Genomic DNA, 24,019 nt, shown 5'->3' with positions numbered 1-24,019 from the left:
CGGAAAGTTGAAAGTTGTGAGACCTTAAAACTATGGTAAATAGAAAGAAAGGCACAGGAGCACCTTGACTGTACCTCTTTCTCAAATGGAGGCGGTAATTAAATAAGAGATAAATGAAGCTATTTAACAAACCAACACTTATCAACGGTTAAACAGTGGGCAATAAAGCGCGATTATCCCCCTCATTTTCTCTTTTTGGGCACAAGGCCAAACAAAGCAATCAGTAAAGGTTGCTCTAAAAGCCAACCCCCATTAATGAAATATACTTACTCCATGACTGCCTCAATTTGTTTTCTTCTTCCAAAGCCAACACATATTACTGGTTTCCAAATATAAACCGTATAAATATAGTGCATGATGATGATATTCTAATATATCATTTTCATAGACTTATCAGCAAAAATACAATATGTTCTCTGTTTTGAACCCAGTCTGACCAGATTTCAGGGGTGAAAGTGAGATCATGCGGACTCATGAGAGAGTGAAGAGTTTTGAACGTCTGTGTGAGGCGTCCCGGGATTCAAAGCAACTTTTGTTTAAGATCCGAACACTCCCACAGCTGATGTTTCATGCAGGAGAAACCCACACACACCGAGAAGTCAAAGTCGAGGATCTTTTTTGAGCCCCGGAGGCGGCCTGTATCTATTTATCCACTGTGATATCTCATATGGTGTAAGACAAACGTATACAGCTCCAAACAAAATCCTGCATGCATACAATAGTGCATTAAAACCACAACTTCAGCTCCATCTCACAAGCAAACGTTTCCTCACATTTACTTCAATAACATTTATTTAATGGCTCTTCAGTTAATTGTTGCAAAGTTGCATTGCTGCTGCAGATTTCCAAGGTTTTATTAGACTGAATGGTTTTTGCCAGCATTTGTTATTTCAATCCAAGAAAAAGCCAGTATTTATTTGCCTATATTTCTGTTGGGACAATAATAAGACGGTTTAAAATGGGATTTAGCAAATGTTGCACGAAGAGAGAGGTTAATAGAGGGAAAGAGAGAAAAGCTGATTGAGTGCTTTGATAGAATATGCAGAAAAATAACAACTTCCGCAGATGGAAAGATGAAAACATTATTATATTCAGTGAAGACAGATGAGTTTTTGACATTTGTAAATGTAACACAAACAGGTGACAGGTTGGACAAATGTGAAAGGAAGATGTGATTGTAAAGGGAGGTGTGATGATGAAGCCATAGAAAAGTGGTTCTCAGTCAGCCGTCTCATCGCTCCCACAAGCCACGTAAACATGACACTGTGGCAGGGAGAGTGAGGAGAAAAAGCTGCTTCTTCTAACTGAAAAAAAACACAACTTCTTATTTTCAATCAATGCAAGCTGAAACTGAGCCCTCACATGTCCAGGCTGTGCTTAAGAAGACAGGCACGAACAGGTTCTGATTCTGAGTGTGGGATTTGATGTGTAAATTGTGATGTGGATGGTGTAGATGAGAATATGGAGCTGACAGGGCACTGAGTGATACAGTAGACTGGAAGCAGCAGGCTGAGATCATGGCACCAACATGTGATGGAAACTGACCTGTGATCTGCTTGTACTTTCTATTTTTGGTGGATTTGGGGTGGAATTTTATTTTATTTTGAAATGCTCTTGTGGGCATGGACAAATTTAATTGAACCATATCACTGAATAGTCACAGTGTGAAAAAATGTATTCGTTTGGAAGATTATGGACAGTAAAGAGAAGCAATTTATACCTGAGACAAGACAGTAGAAATGGCTGTAGCCAGGGTTTAGAAATGTGTTGTTTTTTAAAATGGAGCTTATTTACTGAGTTTGTGGACAAGAAAATTCATACCAAAATGACACCTAGTGTTGGTCGGACTAAACAAGACCTCTAAGGAAGTTATCATTAACCTTTTTTTTTTATTATACCTGATTATACTCGATTTTAAAAAAAGGTTTGAATAGTCAAAAAAGGTGCATCGGGCAGCAATTAATGAATATATTTTTTATTAATTGGCTGATCTGCAATAAATGATTTAGTCATCCAGTTCAGACGAGTGAATAGGCATTCTCAGCTGTATTCATCCTCATAATAGTGGTTAGTAGGGGTCTGCTCCACCCTGTAGTAGGTCCGGAAAATTGTTATCAATAAACTTTACCATCGCTGAAGACGAGAAGAAACTGAAAATTACATTTGAGAAGCTGGAACTGACATTTTTTTGAAAACACAACCATAAATCAAGCTTTATTTCGAAAACTGTATATGAAAAGGGCCCATTATTTTGAATTTAACTTTTATACAAATAACAGTTGAGATGTTAAAACAAAAGAAAATCAAATGTCTTCACCAGTCAATGGCCCTAATTAATTAATATAACATGCGTACGACAGAAAGTGAGCATTAAATGGGCGTACGATCATTTCTACGCAAGGCTCAGCATTTGTCAATTTGGACATGAGTGAAGGGTAATCAGATCTCACGTCTGGTCCCAGCTAATGTACTGTCAAATGTTAGTTCTGTTGCACCTTTTGGACGTCAGCGTTTCACTTCATTAAAACTTACTTTAAAACATTGTTTACCTCCTGCTGCAACCAAAAAGCTGTGGAGAATTTAAGTCTGTGCTCCAAATTTTAAATATTCATGCTCCCGATGCTGCGTTCATCGGTGTGTGAATGAATTCCCAATGGTGGCAGGTGGCACCGTTTAGGGTAGCCTCTGCCACCAGAATGTGTGTGTGAAAGGGTGAATGAGCGCAGTCTGTAGTGTAAAGGGCTTTGAGTGGTCGCAAAGCGACTAGAAAAGCGCTATATTTAGTGCAGGTCCATTTACCATTTACTATACTTGTTTGAGTTTATACTTTTTATTTCATAACTCCCCGTCGCTGCATATTTCTGTAAAATTTTGATCCTGTTGGTAGTTGTGAGGTACACTTTGGTAATAAAGTTGAGTTTAAAAAAAGAAAAGGGAAAAAAAATCCTCTTTCTGGCTGTAGTCCTTCGGTGTCGTAATCTTTAGGGCGTGACATTTAAATGACGCTTGTTTTCAGCCACCACATTAATAAACATCGGACCATTCTACGTTGTGGTTGGTGGGATACTAACAATTGATGAAAAACACGTGAACCTTGTCGAGAACGAAATGTACTCTCAGATCTGCACTCGTTTGTTTGATAAATGAGGTTCATTGTGATTACAATGGCAGCTCTTTGACAGCTGTCTGCCAAAAGCTGAAGCCAGGACATTACTTCAAACCAAATAACACTGTCTGGTCCTTCAAATAGGAAAACTACAGACTGTTAACTTTGCTTTTTGATGTGGACATGTCATCACTTTTATTCAGATACAGAAAAACACACACCTGAAGTGAACCGTAACTGAAAAGCACAATTTGACTTCCTGACAGTGAAAATGAATGTTAACTTTAAATGAATAAGTAAAATGCCACTGCATCACATGATTACACGCTGAATGAGAACAGCCACAAATAATTTAAGGCTTTAAACTACATAAATAAATTACAAAATTACTAAAAACAAATAAAAAGATGAAAGGTGCTGTTTTCTTTTTTTTCTTTAAAGGTGCCTCAACTAGCAGATGCTTCTGATTGTGAAAGGCTGGTGTGTTCACTACATGACAGCAGCAGCACATATATTTTACAGTGATTAGATAGTTTTTACAAGCGTTCTCAGTTGTTCATAGCTGTTGGATCTTCAGCATGGCTGCCGGACATAACCTGACAGCCCTGTAAAGGTGTCAGAGGTTTTTCATTGATGTTATCTTTTTCTTTTTCCTGCTGTTTTTCTGATCATTTTCACCCTGAGTGCACAGCCTTGTCTCGTGACTCCGCTGCCTGGCCCTCCCACAGCTCTGTGTTTAGATTGCAACTTGTCTGGGTTGAATTCAAATGTAACCAATTAAGTTAACCAACCTCCCTCTCTCCTTTTTGTCACGAAAAATGAAAAAAAAATCCAATCAGTCCTAGCTGAAGCGTGACAACCACAGCCTGACTCCTTGACTTAAAGGCAGAGAATCAATTTAACTTTTAAAGTCCCATTTTAAATGATCAAGTATGTTCCCTTAAAACGGAGAAGACTCTTGTTGAGAATAAACTGTTTCCTCTATTTTATGCAGGACCAACATTACTGGAAAAATCAGCAACATTAAAAGCAGCGCAAATGATGTGAGCATCCAGCGAGGCATTGATCAAAGACTGTATTATGACCACTGACACAGACTGACACATCTAAAGTTTATTTGCCCGCTGGTCTGCCAAGCTCGTGCTATCTCACTATATCATCCACCGATGTGGCAGAACAGCAAATCTCCCATTAAATATCAAGACCTTTATTTTAAATTACTTGATGAAATCCAGAGGCATGTGGGTCAGTGTTTTTCCCCCTAATAAGCAAACAAGGGCAGGGAAAAGTAGCTTGAGAATATTAAAGTCATTGATAGCAAAAAGGTCATTTTTAAAGTTAAAGTCGAGGGTTCAGCTTTATTATCATTACATAATACAGGATTATTAATACGTCCTCATACCTAAACGACAGAATAGGTCAAATTCCGATGACTCCCGAAACCATATATAGGTCTGTTTAATTTAATGTTGTGAAACAATCAGTTTAAAACTGCCATCACGCAACAAACGTGAAGAAACTGTTATTTATTTTCGCACCAAAACTACTTGGCTAGGTTCAGGCAATAAAACTATAAGGCTCACCCCTTCTGGTTGGTTGGTCGATTAGTTCATCCAACCTAATTCTCATTGGTTGGACAATTGTTGGTGTTAATTCCATAGGGCCGTTTATCCACCAAAGCATTTTTTCCTGGCCGAAAATAGGCCCTAGAACGATTAAGAGGCACAGTGTTTTTTCAGCTAACACAAAATGTCAGCACAAAGTAGAGCCCTTCAAGCAACATGTTCTCAAACTTAAACAGCAGCAGAGGTTGTGTGTCAGAACCACCCATTATGACACGTACGTATCGTGGCTCGCGTTTCATGGCACATATATCCATATTGCGGCTCGCAGTACAGTGGCACATTCTAAAATTAGCACACACGTACGGTTTGCATTTGTAAAAAAGGCTTTTTCTGTGGATTTATGTTGTAAAACCACTGACCTAGGTTTAGGGCAAAAAACTTCCTGGTAAGCCATTATAACAGACAGTTTGAACAGTAAATGAATTAAACGCAAATTACGAAGAAGAATTTAAGGAGACAGGACGGACCTGCTGCTGATCTTGGTGGCCAGCAGTATTTATATCTCTTCCATTGTTGTTGTTCAGCACTGTGTGTGACAGTTGGTCTTGGTGGTATTTGTCCCGCCCCTCCTCCACTGTGTCTGAGTGGCTGGCTGACAGTGTAGAGTGGCAGCGTGTCAACATAACTCAAAGTTGAACATTTTGGAACACTTGTGGACCAATATAAATACCAAATGTGCAGCACTCGCAGGATAGACACTCAGCTCCTTAGTTAGCAGTTAGTGGGTGCAGTCACAGGTGGCGTGTTTCAGCAACCAGGTTTTCACCCACATTCCACCTAGGAGTTAGGAGGAGTCAGAAACTGCCATGATGGTGACAAACTGAGCAGCTACACCATAGACTGTATGAATAAATTTACATTTAGTCATTTAGCAGACGCTTTTATCCAAAGCGACTTACAGGAAGAAAAAAGCAAACAATCGAGGTATAGTGCAGTAAGAGCTATTAGTGCATCAATAAGTGCTAGTGACAATTCTTTAAGGGGTAGAATTATCGTGTGGTGCTAGGAAAGAAGATGCTCTCTGAAGAGCTGGGTCTTCAGGAGTTTTTTAAAGGTAGAGAGGGACGTCCCTGCTCTGGTAGGAACTGGTAGTGTGTCCCACCAGCGGGGAACAAGAAATGCAAAGAGTCTGGATTGCCTTGGACCAACGGGGGGCAGAGCCAGGCGCCGTTCATTGGAAGAGCGCAGCGGTCGTGAGGTAGCATATGTCTGAATCAGGGCGTTCAGGTAGGTAGGAGGAGTACATTTTTTTAATTTTCTTCTAATATGGGCCATTTTTTACACTATTAACATAAAACTGAGTTGAAGAAGATTTTTTACTAGCGATTGAGACTTTAGTGTTGTCCTAAAAAAATTTCTGAGGTAATAAATCAAGTGAGAAGTTTTCTCATTTTGTATTGAAATCAATGTACGCAAATGCGGCCGTCAGCACCCCCTGCTGGAATTTTAGGTAGAATGCAGCTTAAGGCACTTCCTGGTTTTCCTCCCTGCTCAGACCTGGAGGTTTCCGCCTGGGCCACACTGAGCCTCATAATGGCTCCTCAGAGTCCTTTGGGTGATATCACAGACACATTTAAAACAGTGACCTGTCAGTTTTTGAGACAGCACAGACTGGACCGAAATGGTGGACTGACCATTAGACAAACATTACCATCCCTACAGCAAATTATCGATTGTTGCAGGGTTGGTTTTGTTTAGTGGGACGGTTATTATTTTTGCAAAACCTCGTGACACAACTATCCAGTTCAGTTCAGTTAAGGTAATTGATTATGTGTCTATAATTCAAACATCACAACCTCCCCTAAAAACCTTGCCAGCCTCATGTAAGATTTGCCTTACATGATGCTATTTACTTACCTTTGTACACAACGCAGGAGCATACTGCTGCAAGGAGCTGCAGCCTTTTTGTTAATGCTGAAAGGATTTACCTGTAATCTGGCTGTCTGGAGGAAGAAACACTGAGTGAAAAGAATTCAGAGGTGGCAGCAGCTGCAGTGGAGAGGACAGGGAATTAGACGACACAACATGTCATAGTGCTGTAAAAATAAAACATGTTATAGTGCTGTTGCACTATATATCAAGTCACAAGTCAGGGCCCCTGTGAGCTGCATACCCACCAGCAAACAAAACCCCAAGATGGTACATCCCCAGCTGTGAATCATGTGAGGCTCTCATTTCTGCTGTACTATCTCTGTCACTTTGCTGCAGCATATTTTCAAAGCAATGTTGAGTAAAGAACACAATATGAACTGTCAGTTTGTACAGTTGCAAGGCCAATATTGATTTGTATTGTTATTCTTTTATATGACAATTGGAGGCAGACATGCAGACTCTCTGAAAGTGCTTTGCATTGTCATATTTATACAGTTAAATGTGAAAGATTTGACCTGTTTTTTTTGGTTAAAGGTCTTCAAGCCAGATCCAATAATATGTAGTTTATTAGATTTGGAATTTAATCTTTGCTTTATTTGTAGATGTAATTGAAGAATGTAAGCTCTTGGGGGATTTTTTCGGGACTTAATCCATCTTTACTGAACAGAAAATTCAGGTCTTTTTCAATATAGACTATATGACAAAAATAAGACAACTTATTTCATCTGGAAACACAAATCTTTATATATGTCACATACCCTGGGTCTTTATGTCAGCAGTTCAGATGAAAAATTGCTGAGCACAAATCCAATCACTCCTTCATGCCAGGAAATTGGTGCATAAACCAAGAAAAAAACTGAGTTAGTATGTGGGGAAGAATCCATTACTTATTCAGCCTTTAACATGTTATTCAATCTGCCTCTATAGCATATTCACATGGTGTGTTTTCTCGAACAAAAGGAGATGATAAGAGATTCAAAAGGATCGTAATGTATTGGCACATCAAGTAATTCATGATTATAATTTATTTTGAGCCACAAACGCAGGGGCTCATTTAGTTTGACTGTGATATGTGAGGCAATGAATACAGATGGCTTTATTCAAAACACTTGAACATCATTCGTGCTGATGACCATTGTGTTTGTTTATTTTACATAAAAGTGACAATGGAGATCATGATTTTGCATATGTGAGAGAAACACATTTTTTTGTATGCTGTGGTGCATATTTGTACCTTGTTTGTTTCTTTTGGGGATTAAAGCCCATTTTCTTTATCTCCATGTTTAATAGCTGAAGATTATAGCACATTATTGCAGAGGCATGATGTCTTAATGAGAGTGTTACAAAAAATATTACATAGAGGTACACAAATAAAACCAAACCGCCTCTATGATTAACCAAAATGAATAGGCCATGCTTTTTGGCCTCTCCAATTTTTTTCATCTTAGATCCTTCGAGTTATTTCTGTCATCACTGTAACCATCATGTTTTGCATCATCCTTTCCACATGTCCAATCTGTAAATCTAAAATATGATCCATGGCATGTAAGATAAGCTGTGAGCCACTATTATCTTTTCACTGCCATCACTAAAGTGGATTTCCTGATACATCAGCAGTCCCTTCGGTCTTCTAAAATCTGGTTTTCCAGATTTCCCAGTCCTATCCCTCTGTGGGGGTCTTAATGGGGAGATTCAAAGGTCTTGCTCCAAGCTGCTTTCTGTCACTCTGTCTCCCTCACGGTTTTTTATGTAAATCGATCCAGTCTTGGGTTCCAGTATTAGATTGGGGGTTGTTGTGTGTGTGCTGAACTCTGCCTGAGGCGGCTGTCTGTCTGGCTAACACATTACCCCACATCCCCGCTTTAGTACCCTCTACAGATGACTGAAATGTAGACTGCAACCATATAGATTGTCCCCATATGGGTTAATGTCTGCAATTTGATCATGCATGGACACACAAACACACAGCACAAACATTCACAAACACAAAGCAGTGCTCTTTATGTTTGCACATCATTTTCTAATAGAGGAAGAAAAATGAGCAACCACAGGGCAAAATGTCCTGAAATGACTGTCTGCCATTCTTTGTAGCACCTGCTTAATCCAGAGAATAACAGCTCAATATGCTCTATTAATCCCTCAGGCACTCTGCACCACTTCAATCTCACACCACATCCATGTTGTTTTTAAAGGGCTGACCCAAATACTTCAGTGTTCAAGAGACTCACTGCAGAAGCTCCTGGGATTCAAAAGTCATCCATTCTTTAGCACTGCTCAGCCCCACACACTCCCACATGTACACACCGAAACCTTGTGAACATTCACAGCAGCATAAAGGGCATAGTCACAAAAACAACCAATATGAAGCTGCACAAAGAAGGCTAAGTGTATAGACACAATACCATCCTTTCAAAATTGCAGAAATTACTTTAATCATCAAGCACAAATTAAAGTGCACGGTCACCACTTCACTGTGTGAAAAGGATTGAAGTAGAAACAGGAACAAAAATGTAGTCTTTTGATCAGAGAGCTTTGAGTTGGGAGATGTTTTAGCTGAAGGTGATAGATTTAAATCAAACCAGAATTATGAAAAAAGTAACTTGGAAAATAAAGCTGTGCAAATGACGACATTGTTACACAACACTGCTATATTTTCTGTGCTGTTTGTCTGTTTGTCATCAGGATTACAGAAAAACTACTGGCCAGATTTATATGAAACTTGGTGTAAGGGTGTAGAGTCGACCAAGGAAGAACCTGTAACATTTTGAAGCTGTTAACACATCTGAGAAGCAACCTAAATGTGTACTGTAGGATAAATCCGTAGATAAACCTACATTGAAATGTGACCTAAGCACACAGGTGAAATATCAAACTCATGGGAAAGGAAGGCCTGTTGGATGAAAGTCAGCATAGCGTATCCTGAGCGGAAGATCTGGTTAATACGATAACATTAAAATAAGTACAGGAGCTCCCAGGTGTACTCACATATCAAATGATTGTCATAACAGGAAAGTACAGGACAGTAAAACCTTAGTTACAAAGAAACAATGACGCACGAATTGAAGTGAAATGAGTTTGTGAGAGGCGTTGTCTCTCAGTTGTTGTTCTGACCATTGGATGTAATGTTTCATATGTTTTTACTATCTGCCAATTAAATCCCGCACAAGGCTGTGATTCGATACTATCTGTTCGTCAAGTGTTTTCTTTAAAGATTTTCTACAACAGTACAGGAAGGATTGATTGTTAGACCGAGAAGACCCAGTCAAATCTAGTACAACACTGATTTAAATAAAATTAGGCTTTGTCCAAAACGGTAAATAAAACAGAATGTAATAATTTGCTAATCCTTTTTGACATTGTTTTTTTTACTCATGTTGTTTCGGTGGTTAAAAAAACACAGTTGCAGAAACTACAATGTTCGCTTTCTAGTAGTTAGTTATAGTTTTTTAAATATAAACTATTGATTCTCATTTTGATGCATTCTTTTTAATTTACGTTTTACATAGCGTCCCAACTTTGGAATCAGGGTTGCTTACCAGTGAATAAGATGGTCATAAAAACGTGCTCGCTGTCAGTGGAGAACAAGTGCAATCCTGCATTTGTATGAAGAATTTACAAAACATTTGAACTGACAAAGAATAGACAGTAATTACTTTTCCATCAAATGGACCCTAACCAGCCACGGCTGAACAACTGTGGGAGTGTTTGGCTTTGTTTATTTTTCCACCGCTCTTCATTACACTTGAAAATGATTGCCGTGTCAACAAAGTTTGCTCTTATAATTTCCAATATTTTGATAATGAATAAGCACAGATGAATGTTTGCAAATATATATATTCAGCAAAGTCTGCTCCCAGCAGAGTTGTCATTTATTTGGTTAATTATCGTGCTGTCTGACTTACACTCCTGGGAATCCTGTAATATGCATGAGAGCCGACTGGCTCTGGCAGATCACCACGGATTTGTGAGGAAATCAATACTACAGCCTGACTATGTTTGCTGCTGTGTGGTCCTTAACAGTTTGACTAATGGCCCTGGTTATTGAAGACTGCGATGGGCTCAAGTTGTCACTCTGTTGCAATTTACCAGTTTCCAAATCTCTGTAGTCAGTAATGTACTTACTGTTATGACACATCTCGCTTAATCAATAGCAACACAAATTGTGATGCCAATCAAGTTCAGCTCATGTAGATTCCCAGAGCATCTTGTGGTTACTTCAAAGTGAATTATTCATCACGTCATGTGCATTCTGCTGCAGATTAAACCTTTCCATTATTACTTTATTGTACTTTATTATTCAATACAACTAAATTAAGATTTGTGCCAAAGTTTTTATGAAGTTTTATAGTGCCTGGTGCCATCTTGACTGCATGATGAGAATTTAGCTCTTGAACACGATGGCTCTGAGCTAAAACGTGTTGTTCCGCCTTGATAATGAAAAGTATATTCAGCTCTGTCTGGCTAATGCAGCCATCTGCTGGCAACTCCTAATGGAGTTATAGAGCCTCTCAAGATCTCTTAAATAATTCAAAAATTGAGAATATTCTCAAGACCTCGTATTTATGCACACGGCTTAAATGTACGATTGGATTTGTCAATTCCAGAGTTGCTTTTCCTGAGACTAAATATTCATCGTGCTTTAAACATTCAGTACAGGATACACTGAAGTTTAGTTGTATAACTGTCTTTAATCTTAGATTACTGTTGCTAATTCAACATAATGATGGTTGGCTATGCAGTTATCTTTTTAAATCAATGACAGAATGTTATGAGAGGCTGCGAGGAATCATCACAGATCCAGCCATGTGTGCACATCTCCCTGATATGACTATTAATAGTGAAAAAACATTGAGTGCCTGTAGCTTTTGTTTAGATATGATAAGTGTTGTTTGCTCCAAGGCTCTATCATTGAATATGAAAGCTGAACTGAAAAGAAATGGACTGAAATGACCTTAGTTGTCTGTCACCTGTGATCATTAACTAATTCATTTGTGCGTCAGTGCTGACTGTAATTTTCTTTCTCTCTCAGGGTGGAGGTCACAGGATTCAAGCTCACTGCAGCGATTTGAGGATTAACAACAGACCTGGACAAGAGAGACAGTACTTATGTTCACCATAATGGCGCCTGTAGGTGTGGCAAAGCTGCGGGCTCGGCTCTTCCTGCTGTTTCTTTGCTTGACACTACGTGCCGGCATGCTTCAGTTTGCTACAGCCACGATACAAGGGTACATTGGAGACAGGGACATGATATGCCCATCTGTATGCAGGTGCGATGAGGACTTTATCTACTGCAATGATCGTGGTCTGAGCTCGATCCCATCACTTCCTCCTACAGCATCCGTCCTCTACCTTCAGAATAACCAGATTAACAACCCGGGTTTGCCCACCTCCTTGGAGCGCCAGCTTTCCGTCCGTGTGGTCTACCTCTACGATAATGAACTGGATGAATTCCCCATGCACCTGCCACCATCCGTTCGTGAACTGCATTTGCAGGACAACAACATACGCACTATTCCTCGTAGTGCACTGGCTCGGATGCCCCTGCTAGAGAAGCTCCACTTGGACGACAATTCTATCTCCACTGTCAGCATTGAGGACCAGGCCTTCGCAGACAACCCACGGTTGCGTCTACTTTTCCTTTCACGCAATCACCTGTCCAGTATCCCCTCAGGACTGCCTGCCTCCCTGGAAGAACTCCGCTTGGATGACAACCGAATCTCCACTATCCCAACCCACGCCTTCCGAGGCCTCGCCTCACTTAGATGTCTTGTCCTGGATGGGAACCTTTTGGCAAATCAGCGCATTGCCGATGACACATTTTCCCGCCTTTCCAACTTAACCGAGTTGTCTCTAGTCCGTAACTCCCTGCAGACCCCACCTGTCAACCTGCCCAGCGCCCATCTGCAGCGTCTGTCTCTACAGGAAAATGCCCTGACTCATATGCCACGTGGTTCATTGGATGGCATGCGCAGGTTGCTGAGGCTAGACCTGTCAGGGAACAACCTGACCACCCTGCCGAGGGGACTTTTCAAAGACCTGGACAGTCTAGGTCAGCTGCTGGTGCGGGGCAATCCTTGGCACTGTGGCTGCAACCTGCGTTGGCTGTATGACTGGCTGCATGCCCGCGGTAACTCCATCACTGTCAGAGGTCTCACCTGCCACGGACCTGACAGAGTGCGAGACATGGCTCTGATAGACCTGACCAGTGAGATGGAGGAGTGTGAGGTGATGAGGACAGCAGGGACCAAGGACAGAGTGGGCGGGGGTGGAGTTGATAGCTCCACCACTCACACCCCTCCACAGGGCTCCCTCTTCACCCTCCGCTCAAAGCGACCTGGCCTGGGGCTTCCTGACTCTGGCCTGGACTATACTCTTAGCAGCAGCGGTGTGGGGAAGAGTCTGGCCCTCAACGTGAAGCCTCTCTCTCACAACAGTGTCCGTGTTACCTGGAGCGTGGCCCAGCCCAGCTCCTCCTTCAGGCTGAGCTGGCTCCGACTGGGTACTGGGAACGCCATGGGCTCAATCACAGAGACTCTGGTCCGGGGTGACCGTCGAGAGTACCTGCTTACCTCCCTCCAACCACGCTCCAGCTACATAATCTGCATGGTGCCGCTCGCTGCCAGTTCAGAGAGCAAAGGCCCGATTTCTGGAGATGCTGACTCTGATGAAGCTCTGGTGTGTGCCAAAGCTGAAACGTCTGACCTCATCCCTGTGGAGGAGGAGGAAGATGAAGACTCACAGCAGATGACAGTGCTGCCCCTGGCAGGGATTATTGGCGGGGCTACCGCCATTGTATCTTTGGCTCTTATTTTTGGAATCTTCTGTTGGTACGGACACAGGACTGGGCATTTGTGCTCCCGTGACCACTATACTCGCAACAGTTCCCGTAAAAGCAAGACCTATGATGACTACATTGAGTCAGGCACCAAGAAGGACAATACCATTTTGGAGATCCGCAGTCCGGGGTTCCAGATGACACCTATGGCGGCTTGCCAGCCAATGCAGCCTAAACCCCTACGAGAGGATTACATCATTCATACCATATTCCCGTCCAATGGCACTGGCCTGTACAAAGGTGACAACCATGTTACTGATGCAGGACATGGAACCAACCGCGGCTATAGAGAAGGAGGAATCCCAGATATAGACTACTGTTACACATGATGTACTGTACCAGATCCTGTTCACAGTGTTATTGGTAAACTGTATAGATGCACAATTTCCCTTCGCATGGACACTTCTGAAGCACCCCTCTGTGCCTTCTTCTTCTGGTCTCCCATTCCAAAATACCTGCTGTTCACTGCACTGAAAGTACTGTATGTGATTAACTGGAACTGAAACTGTGTGGGAACAGTTCACTGCAGGAAGCAGCAGCCAGTGCCCCAGGTGTAAATGCACAGCTGACTGTTTCTTCACCATCTTAGTAATGGCTGCCTGTGTATGTTTTCTTTTCTGCTCTTTCTGTCTGACATGTAAGCAAAGAATGTATACACTGTGGAAAGGTCAAACTTAGCATAGGTGCAGGTAGAGTTCCTCTTTCACACACAGGAGCCACAGCAGTCAATTCAGAATGGATTAAGAAATAATGAAATGACATTTTTGGTACTTGTTTCCTGCTCACCGGTCATACACAGTATGTAGTCTTATCAAGTCATTGTTCCAAATGCCTCAACTATATTGATGTGCCCTACCAGCTATCCAAGGAAAGGGCTTTGTAAAGCTGTGAATTGTTCTATTCAAACGACCCAATAACCACTTGTCTTAAAGTAGGCTTGTTATTACCTTATTCAGTAGTTGGCATGGTGAAGGTCTTATCATGCCTGGTCGGCCTTGGTTATACCTCTCGAGATCATTCACCTAAGATCAGTATTGTAGTGTTGCATCAGACGAGATGCAGCACAAGCGTGTAGATAATTTACTTCGATACCGACTGGGCTGTGTTTGAAAAATGCTTTGCTATTTTTGTCCAAGATTTGTTTAGTAATCAAGTCCTGCACAGCTCTCTTTATTTATTTATTTTCTTCCTTATGTGATGGTTTTTGTCTCTGCTAAAATTGCTTTTTTAGGTTTCCACCCTCACGTTTATCATTACTGATGAAACCTAACTTTGATAAAGACAGTGGATTTGTTTCATCTAAACAACAAAATACAGTGAAGAAGTGAAGAAAATACCCTGAAGGCTGTCTCCGGGTTCATGTTTTCTTAAATGCAGCAGAGTGAATCCTTCAGTGAGACTGTTTGTAATATGTAATTTGACAATTAGACCCCACCCAAAGACTAGCATGTCAGTCCACTGAGATGGTAGAGACCAACCTCAACCCCCCTTTTTCCCATTTTGTGCCTGTGTGCTTAACCTGTGACTTCATTTGGTAACTTTTGGTTACAAAATGTTTCCTCCACGTTCTTAAAGTGAAGACGGCATTCACAGAGAATCCAGACTGGACAAATTACTAATGTGGAGCCTCCTGGATGAGGCAGACTCTTGCGAGTGAACCTCAAAATGAGTGCAAGAACTGTGAGTGAAAGTGAGGAGACTCAAACCGCAACACTGTTGACCTGCACTGTGGAGCAGTGGCCAAGATGTGGGTGGGTGGATGGACTGTCGGGGGAGTTTGGAGGGGGTGACTGCTCAGTGAGATGAGTTCATAGATGTTTGTTTTAGCAATGGTAAAAGGCCTCCACTCATTCCACCTCTTTTATTACTGAGCAGCACTAAAAATGTAAATGTATTAGCACTTAGCAGAGAACAGGGATAAATGTAACGACAGTCACGAGGAGACGGAGGCTAAAGAAACATCTCCAGGCACCGAGAAAGGTGGAGAATTGATGGCTCTGGCGCAGTGGAGTTCACCCATGCATAAATCTGTTTGTCATACTCAGCTTCTCCCCTTGGGTTTAATATTGTCCATCAGTTGTTTACCACTGTGTTGCTTCCAAAGGGGAAACCAATTGTGCTTCCTTGACTGTTCTGTCTGCCGGAGTTTTACACTGGTGTCAGGCAATACGTCAGTGGAATGTATATTTTATCTCGCACCCGAAATCACTGGCTTAAACATCTTACTGGCCCCGGCTAATTTCTGTTTTGGGGAATGTTGATATAGTGTAATTGCTATTTTACAGTGGGTCTATTCGAGACACGTACTTCCTCATCATTTGTATAAATAAAACCATGGCCACAGCCACATGAATATTTTTTCTGGTGAAATTATAGAAAGTAATGGTGCCATAACTTTGCGTAAAAAAAAATAATATGTGAAACCTGAGATATGTGTTGAATTTGCTTTATAAATTCATCTTCAGAGGGGATCAATAAAAAGTTTTATAATCTTGTTATTTCTGCAACCTGTCATTTCACCTGAGGAAACATGAAAATACATTTATAACTCACTGAGGTGTCGGTAGGGCATCCAAATCTACCCAAAGAAGCCGGCTTTCTTGCAGAATGAGACTTCCATATTGTTTTCATTTGATGAGGGCAGCTCTGGAATAAAACTGTGCCAACTACAGCCTGAGGCCAGACACTTGGAACCAGCTGAGATTATAAGATGGAGTTTAAAAGAGTCAACAGGCTGCTCCCCTCAGTGTTTTAGGTTTACAGGCAACCTGGGACTTCACAAGGTTAAATGAGCCAAACTCCAAATTAACATCTTCATCAAAATACAGAAGGGATCGAGTGAGTAGCCTCTGCCCGGTCGAACTGTTTGTTCAGTTGAATGCCAGTGCATCAGCTGGAGACCCTTCTGTTACCTCTGAATTTTATCCACCTATGACACAGCATCTTGCCAAGGACATAGATGTTTAATTTGCAACACAAATTCATACAAATATATGGGATCACTTTTATGCCTTCATTATGAAATTTCAAGAACATACTAACTGGTCAGTAAAAAATGGACTTTCATGGGGTTTTAAGTTACTCACATTTTACTCACGTTTGTCTCTTCCAAATTCAATCACTTTTAAATTGGAATGAGAAATCTACCACTAATGTGTAGTGAAAGGAGTACTGTCACAATACCTTCTTTGTTATTCTGCATTACAAAACGTACACCAGTTGTCAGTTACATCACTGCAAGCTGCAGACACAGAAACAACACCTCATATCGACTCCTTTACTTGCAAACAGTGAAGATTGATTGAGTTGAAATTTAGAATCCGTTGACAGGCTGTGTACCCACAGTCATGTTGTGTTTGGCTCATTCCTTCCAGGGACTAAATAGTGGAATTACCGAGTGTTGGACCAAAAAGAACCACCAACTGTGAACTTGAGGTACAAGATAATGAAACTGACATTGTTTTGTTTTGTTCTATTTCCTTTCTTCAATACAACTTGTATTTCTTGGCATCACACATCAGATTGCCATAGAACTGCAAAATGCTGCCATTTTTTTTCAATATCTTTGCCCATGGGAGTGTGGTAGGTCTGTAAGAGATTTAATGAGTATCACAACAGATCAACAATGTAACTGCTGTTGTAAAGCATTGTGAACAGTTTGTAACAGCAGCTGAATTCCCCGTGCAGAGCAACAGAAGATGATTGGATTATCCCCTCCTCAACATGCTGGAGCTCTGAATCCATCCAACACAAGTTAATTAGTTTCAAGGGTAATAGAAATATGTAAAGTTTATACATACAGTACCTCTCAGACTAAATGAACAGCCAAGAGGGAGCAAAACATCTGAAAGCACTTTGTCACATCTTTGCTTTACTACTCCAGCACGTCTGTTGGCTTTTGGGAAGATATGATTGAGGTAAAAATTGAAAACAAAAAGAACACATTTACAATCTGCATGTATCTCCTCCAATATAATAATAATAATAATGCATTTTTATTTATGGGCGCCTTTCATGTCACTCAAGGTCACCTTACAAACAGCAAAAAACATTAGCTAAAAGACAGAACAAAATCAGCTACATAAATACAGAAACATAATCAACTTCATAAAATCAACAAACAGCAGAGGTGAGGATGGCATGGTCAAACAGAAAAGGATAATCCAAACAAATTAGTTTTGAGCTGTGTTTTTTTAGTCTAAACGTGATAACACAAGGGCCTGAACCAGGAGTCGATCAGGTGTCAGGTAGGGTCTGATTTTCCTGATGTTGCACAGGGCGAATCGACAAGATCTGGCAATTGAGGATACATGAACCTTGAACACATGGTCAGTGCTGTGGTAAGGAGTCCGCTTTGTTAGGTTTAGGAAACAAAACTACTTGGTCATGGTCAGAAAATAATGTCAGTGTTTAGGTTAAAACAATGACTTCCTTACATAAATGTAATTACTTGGTGGAGTTAGGTAGTTGATAAGTTAATATGCAGGTTAACTTAAAATAAAACTGACTTATGGTTACTCAGGGGACACGAACACTGTTCTCTTGGGTCAAAGTCCTGCCTTGATCCATCCACTACTACTAAACTACTACCGCCAACTCTCAACGGACTTTCTTGTTCTTTATTGTACATCACTTCCTTTCCTCCTTTCCTCCAATCACAATTTCTATGGGCACTAGAGGTCACCAACTAACAACAAATTTCAATGTTGGTCGTAAAAAGCTGTACATCTTGGTTCACAGTTACCTGAATTATCCATTGTAGAAATAACTATGAACAGGGAATGAGAATAGCCTGAAACTTGCATCGGATATAAGTGGCATTACAACAAACAATCAGTGTGGAGAAGTGGAGTATGTACTTCTTTGCCTATTGCAGCCTTGGTCTAAAGAAAACCCTCTCTGGCTTCATGGACATCTTGGAAGACTTCACTGCCAGCAAGTGCATATGTCTCTACTAAGTCTTGGACAGCACACGTCCCCTCTCGAGCACCTTTTGTGCTTACAGAGATGAACGGCTATCCTATTGTCATGGTCAGCAGGATCACAACTCAAATAACTGTGACCTGGAGGTTGGGCTGTAACCTATTTCTTGCCTCACTCCGTGGCAATTTAAGGCCGTCCCCTATAAATCTCATTGTGCAGCAAGGAAAAAAGGCGAAGGGAAAGAAATAAGAAAAATACAATATTGGAAATGAGGCCAAAAGGGGGGTTATTGCAGAGCAAGATATTGTGAGATGTTGCCGATGGGAGTTGTTGAGGAGTCTCACAGCAGATGGGCTTGCTTGGTTTTGAACACAGATGGTTTCATAGTTTCTCCAAGATTTCAACATTTCGGGGTTGATAAGTTGGCAGTCTGACCATCTTGGATAAGAGAAATATAATACTGTATGGATTTTGGAAGAAACGCCTTAACAGAGCCCTGATGATCTGGAGAAAAACTATTGGCTACACTCACAATAAAACTGATGAAAGCAGAGAGACAAACTGAATTGGTGGCTCTCTGCAGGACAGTCTTTTCAAACTCTGCATTAAGTTTTCTTTTTTGAAAAGACACAATATAGCATTCTTGGACTTAAAAGAAGAAGCTGCAACGCATGACTAAATATCAGGTAAAGACCTTTTCAATCTGTTGTTGCTTCATCTTCACAAAATTGAAGCTAAGAACTCAGACCTCTGCAGTATAGAGGGAGTAAACAGTTCAAGGTCTCAAAAAGACCATCTGTGCCACATTGTCATATCCTGGTAAGCAATTACACAAACAGATACATGACAGAAATACAAAAGAACATTCAGTTCCCTGCATCAGACGGAACCCGATTATGATGGACCGGGATTGTGTTGCACACAGAAAGGGACTTGAGAGACATTTTCAGATATGCAGACAAATAGACCACTGCACACTGGCTGAGCTTGTTAGCTCACTGGGGAGACTGTGGCATGAGGTGGACCTCTATGCTGTACTGGCATTTCAATGTATGCTCTTAAACCTGTGGTGGCTTCAGCTAAGCCCTAACTGTTAAATGTGACCTGTAGACAGTAAAAAAAAACCCACAGCTGTCTACATGTACGGTCCTAAAAACATTTAACTTAAAGTTTTAAAGGTCTTACAGTGTTTATTTTTTTAGTTTAGTGGCCATCATCTATCAGCCAAAAGTGTTATCCTTCTGACATTTTATTTCTGCACAAAGATCCCATAGCAACAGTAGTGAGCTTGTTACTTAAAACATTAATCTATTACTCATTACATGTTACTCTTTTCAAAAGAAATGTTATGAGATTACTTATTACTCTCTGCCAACAGTGATTTGCTACACTATTATTTATATTACTTTTCTGTTACAGAGGTCTCATCTTGGATGGGTGTACCTTATTTTGACAAGCCTCATGTTGTTGTTCTGTCTCATTAGGTGTTCAGAAGGTGTGACGTTGGGTTTGTTGCAGTGGAAAGAGTCCAGCTATCCGTACACAATTTACATTTGTCATCTTATCTTCCAACAAAGTATCAAAGCAGGAATTTTCCAGCTGTGGAAAGTAATATTATTTGTGTAATGCATTAATTTATTCACTTACTGTTCAGTAATACTGTACCAGCCCACTCCTGTTGTTCCTGCTGTTTCAAGGTCTCAGACTCAGCGTGAGACAAACACACAAATGTTCAGCCTTAACCTGCAAACACACTGTATTGTTGTATTGTTTAATTTGCTACTATTAATCTCCTTGTTTTAATTAGTTAATGTAGAAGATAATTAGAGACAAAATGTTTGTGTGTAGGTGTGAAAGATTTCCTCCAAGAGTGCATTGAAGCAGACGACTACCAAAGGCAAATTTGTTGCAGCACAAATCTGCTGTAGGTAACCTGACATCTGTATGAAGTGTGCTATTTATTCTGAAGTGGTAGTAATCACTGTGATGTGGCTCAAATTACTGAGGTAGTGCTCCAGACTGGAATAAAATTACATTTTGTAAACCAATTTAGCCTAGCTGTTTTACAATTAGATCAGGGGGATATTACTGATGCAGTTGTTCTGGATGGGCTCTGATAGTAAATAGACTCTGCAGGAGTCACTTAATAAAACTAATGCTGTTAAGAAAAAGCTTATGTGCATGCTGGCATAATTTGTGTAACTTGGCTACTTGAAGTTCTTAGTATTTCTGTACAAACACCTGCTGTTGCATGCACAGGGGTTGGACCAGCAGTTAGAAGATGTGGTCTCTCTCTCTCACCGCTAGAGCTTGGTGCGGAGCTAAATAATAATAATAATAATAATAATAATAGAGGCCCCACCATGCTCCTGGAATCTGTTCTGAATATTTTGTCAAGATTTCTAGGAAAACTGTGCTCATCACATCTCTGCACTGCCAAACATCGATGTGTGATTGTAATTTAGTCTTCAGTCCGACAAGGGATTTCAAACCAGAATAATTCTTTTTCATCAAACTCAAACATCAAAAAGGCTCGTCTACTTGACTCTCATCAGGAGAGAATCATTTTTGCCTTTTTTCTAATCATATTTCCTTTGTGTGTTTTTGTAAATGATTGGGTCTGAATATTTACACTGAGGGGGAAAACAAATATTTTGTAGAAAGGATGTGTCCTTGCTATGTGATTACATGTGAGCTGCAGGACAAAAGTGTTGTTGTTACTTCAAATTCAACACAAATTATATTCAAACACAGACTGTATCGAAAAAGATGTGGATGTTGCCATCATGACGTCAAAAAGAACAACAAGACTTCTGTTTTGAAGCTTTGAGTTTGGTATTTCAGCCGTTGCTATCGTGTATTTCTGGAACCAGAATAACCATATTTGGATGAGAGGGTGATATTGGGGACAAAGAATTTTGATAAACTGAAAACACACAGCGACCTCTTAATCATATGTATCATATGTTTTGCCACGCCCTGATTCATACCCTGGTTTATCGTCTAGTTTACTCTGAAGGAGACTATCATTTACAAAATGAACAGCATGCAGTGTTGAAGAAGATCTGACACAAACAAATTAAACTTTAAATTAATTAGGAAAATTTTACTGAGGCAATACATCAAGTGAGAAATTCGTTCGTGTTTTCATTGACTTCTATACAATTGGACTTCTTTTTGCAGCCAGTGTAGGCGCCCCTGCTGGCCACCAGCATGGCTTCAGATTCTAGTCTTTTTTGTTGCTGAATATTTTATTTAGTCTATTGTTATACAGTAGTACATTCTCAATATAGAAACATTGTAAGTATTGCTTTATGATCATCATTTCCTTGTTTTTTCTTAGGATGAAGTGAATGTATTGCACCATTTGGAGTGTTTCCTGTTGCTATTGTCTTTGCATGGATGGATTCTTGAGCAGAACATTCTGGTAGCACCACTGATGCACGTAGAGGAACCATTGATTTCCATTGCTATAGTCTCCCAGTTGCCTTTTCTCTGATCGATGTTTACACTGCAGCCCAGCTACTGACATCATTCTCACTCCCATAACCTCATTAGACACACAGATATCACAAGTACCTCTTCACATACACCTTCATGCTAGATGTGCATTGTGTAGATGGCTATTATAAGTCTTATAAGTCTGTATAGACGTCTAGCCCCTACATCTGATTAAAGACGTTGACATCTAATAGACGTCGATACATAGAGTAATAATAGCCATCTACATGTAGACATCTGCAGGCCCCGCACAGGTTAACCCACATGAGAGCTTCAAAAAGCAAAACTGCAGCAGGCCCTACATGGATATTTTGTGAAAATCCACATAGATGTGGGCCCCACATGAGCTAACCCACAGGGGGCCCACAGGGGATTAGTGTGAATTTCCCCCTGCCCACAGTAAACCCACACCTTCACACAGTGGGCCCACACAGGCATGTTTGTTGGGTACATCTGTCATTACTGACACTGACCCTGCTGAATAACTAAAATAGGAAAAGGCTTTCTGCAACTTATTTGAATTTGCTAACTATAAGGACTCTTTAGCCACTGGCCCACTTTATCTACTCAGGTAGGTCTGTCTTTCAGCGCTTTCATCCACATGAAATCTCTGTGGGTAAACTGCTACCCGGCCATGAGTCAGAGAAATTGTTTTGACAAATTCACAGTGACTACTCATCTTTATATATCAGAGTTATTTTCTCTCTACGACAGATCCGGTGGAGTGTTCACTTTTAATCACTTGAGACTCGAGCGGTGCTGTGATAATGTCGACAAAGCCATTCTGATCAAACACCTCAAAGGTAGGTGGTACTGACACATCACTTTAATGGTTCATCTCCCTCCGCTCTGACTGAACACATCTATTACACTTTTCAGATCATTGTCATCAGCTGTGCTAAAAACAACTGTATTCCTCTTCCTTTCCTCTCTATAACTTCCACGAAGGAGCAGAGACATACAGTATGTAAACACATGAAAAAGGTTTTGGCAATGGGCAGATGTCTTTGGTGCTTGTGCTTTGACATTGGATGGTCAAGTGCAATTTAGGCTCAGTTAAATATGGCCTACTAGAGCTACGGGGTGAGGAGAGTCACAGATGGCTCACTAACTTTCAGACAGCTGCTGGACATTACATCAAACCAGAGAGTGCACCAATTATGGCCGGCAGAACCTCGCATGGATCACTGGATGTAGGCTATCACTTTTCTCCACCGTCACTCATAAGCAGTGTAAGGGATTTACCAGTTACATTTAACAGCATTATGTAATTACATGAATGTAAAAGTAATCAATAACAGTTAATGTGAAAAAAATACAGTTGCTAATCAAGTTGTTAGTGATTACAAAGAGGCTCTGACTACATTATGTTTTACAAAAAGCTCATAAACACAATGCAACTTTAATTCTGTTGTTCTATGCAACTTTTCGCTGTGCGGGAATGTCTTCTTCTTTTGGCATATTACTGCACGATAGTGGTCAGCAAAGCCGTCAGGACAAAAACCACCAAAGGTAGGATGGCTTTCAAGGAGCTGTCTCTTAATTTTTGTGTTGTTTCTGGTTCTCTTTTTTTTGCACCACTTCCTATCCTGCTAAAAAAATTTAATGTGCATCACTCTCTCTTTTTCTCTCCCCCTGACACGTTGGAACAACAACCTCCCTGTGCTCAATGACTTACTGATTAACTGAAACACCAGACCTTCATGGTCCCCAGAGGATGAATTCTACTGACTTTGGTGATCCCCTAACTTTTCAACAAGTGTCTTCATCAGATCAAAAATTAAGTTTGTGTTTGACAGAATGCCTACAAAACAAATGACATCTCAGTTACCTCAGTACTACTCTGTATTTAATGCTAATTATCCAATGTAAGCATGCTAACACACTACATTAATGTGGTGAATATTGTTGTGGAAATTTGCAGATGCTTGACTCAGAGACAGTGGAAACTGAAATATTTTATGAATTAACTTGTCCAAGGAGAATTAACCATTCCATACACAGAGAAATGATGTCAGTAATTTCTGAGCACCTTCCCCCTGGCATTGTATTTAATGCAAGTAGAGTAAAGGTTGAGTTATAATATGCAATACAATATAATGAATCCCCATATTCTACCAGAGATATGGTAAATAGTATACCTGCCTATGCTTTGTT

General features: G+C 40.6%; 1 protein-coding gene across 3 annotated transcripts in view; it reads left to right on the top strand.

Annotated features, from left to right (window-relative positions):
• Positions 1-15,936, top strand: part of flrt1a (fibronectin leucine rich transmembrane protein 1a) — a 46,437-nt gene extending 30,501 nt beyond the window's left edge. For all 3 annotated transcript variants that reach the window (XM_059352290.1, XM_059352288.1, XM_059352289.1), the window contains one exon: positions 11,633-15,936. In XM_059352290.1, coding sequence (XP_059208273.1) covers positions 11,710-13,767 — 2,058 coding nt within the window. In that variant the 5' untranslated portion in view covers positions 11,633-11,709 and the 3' untranslated portion in view covers positions 13,768-15,936. The remainder of the gene's footprint in view (positions 1-11,632) is intronic.
• Positions 15,937-24,019: the final 8,083 nt, after the last annotated feature.

Source organism: Centropristis striata, chromosome 15 (genome assembly GCF_030273125.1).
Source record: "Centropristis striata isolate RG_2023a ecotype Rhode Island chromosome 15, C.striata_1.0, whole genome shotgun sequence".
Classification (NCBI taxonomy): Eukaryota; Metazoa; Chordata; class Actinopteri; order Perciformes; family Serranidae; genus Centropristis; species Centropristis striata.
Note: the sequence above shows the minus strand (reverse complement) of the source record. Positions and strands in the feature narration are given on the sequence as shown.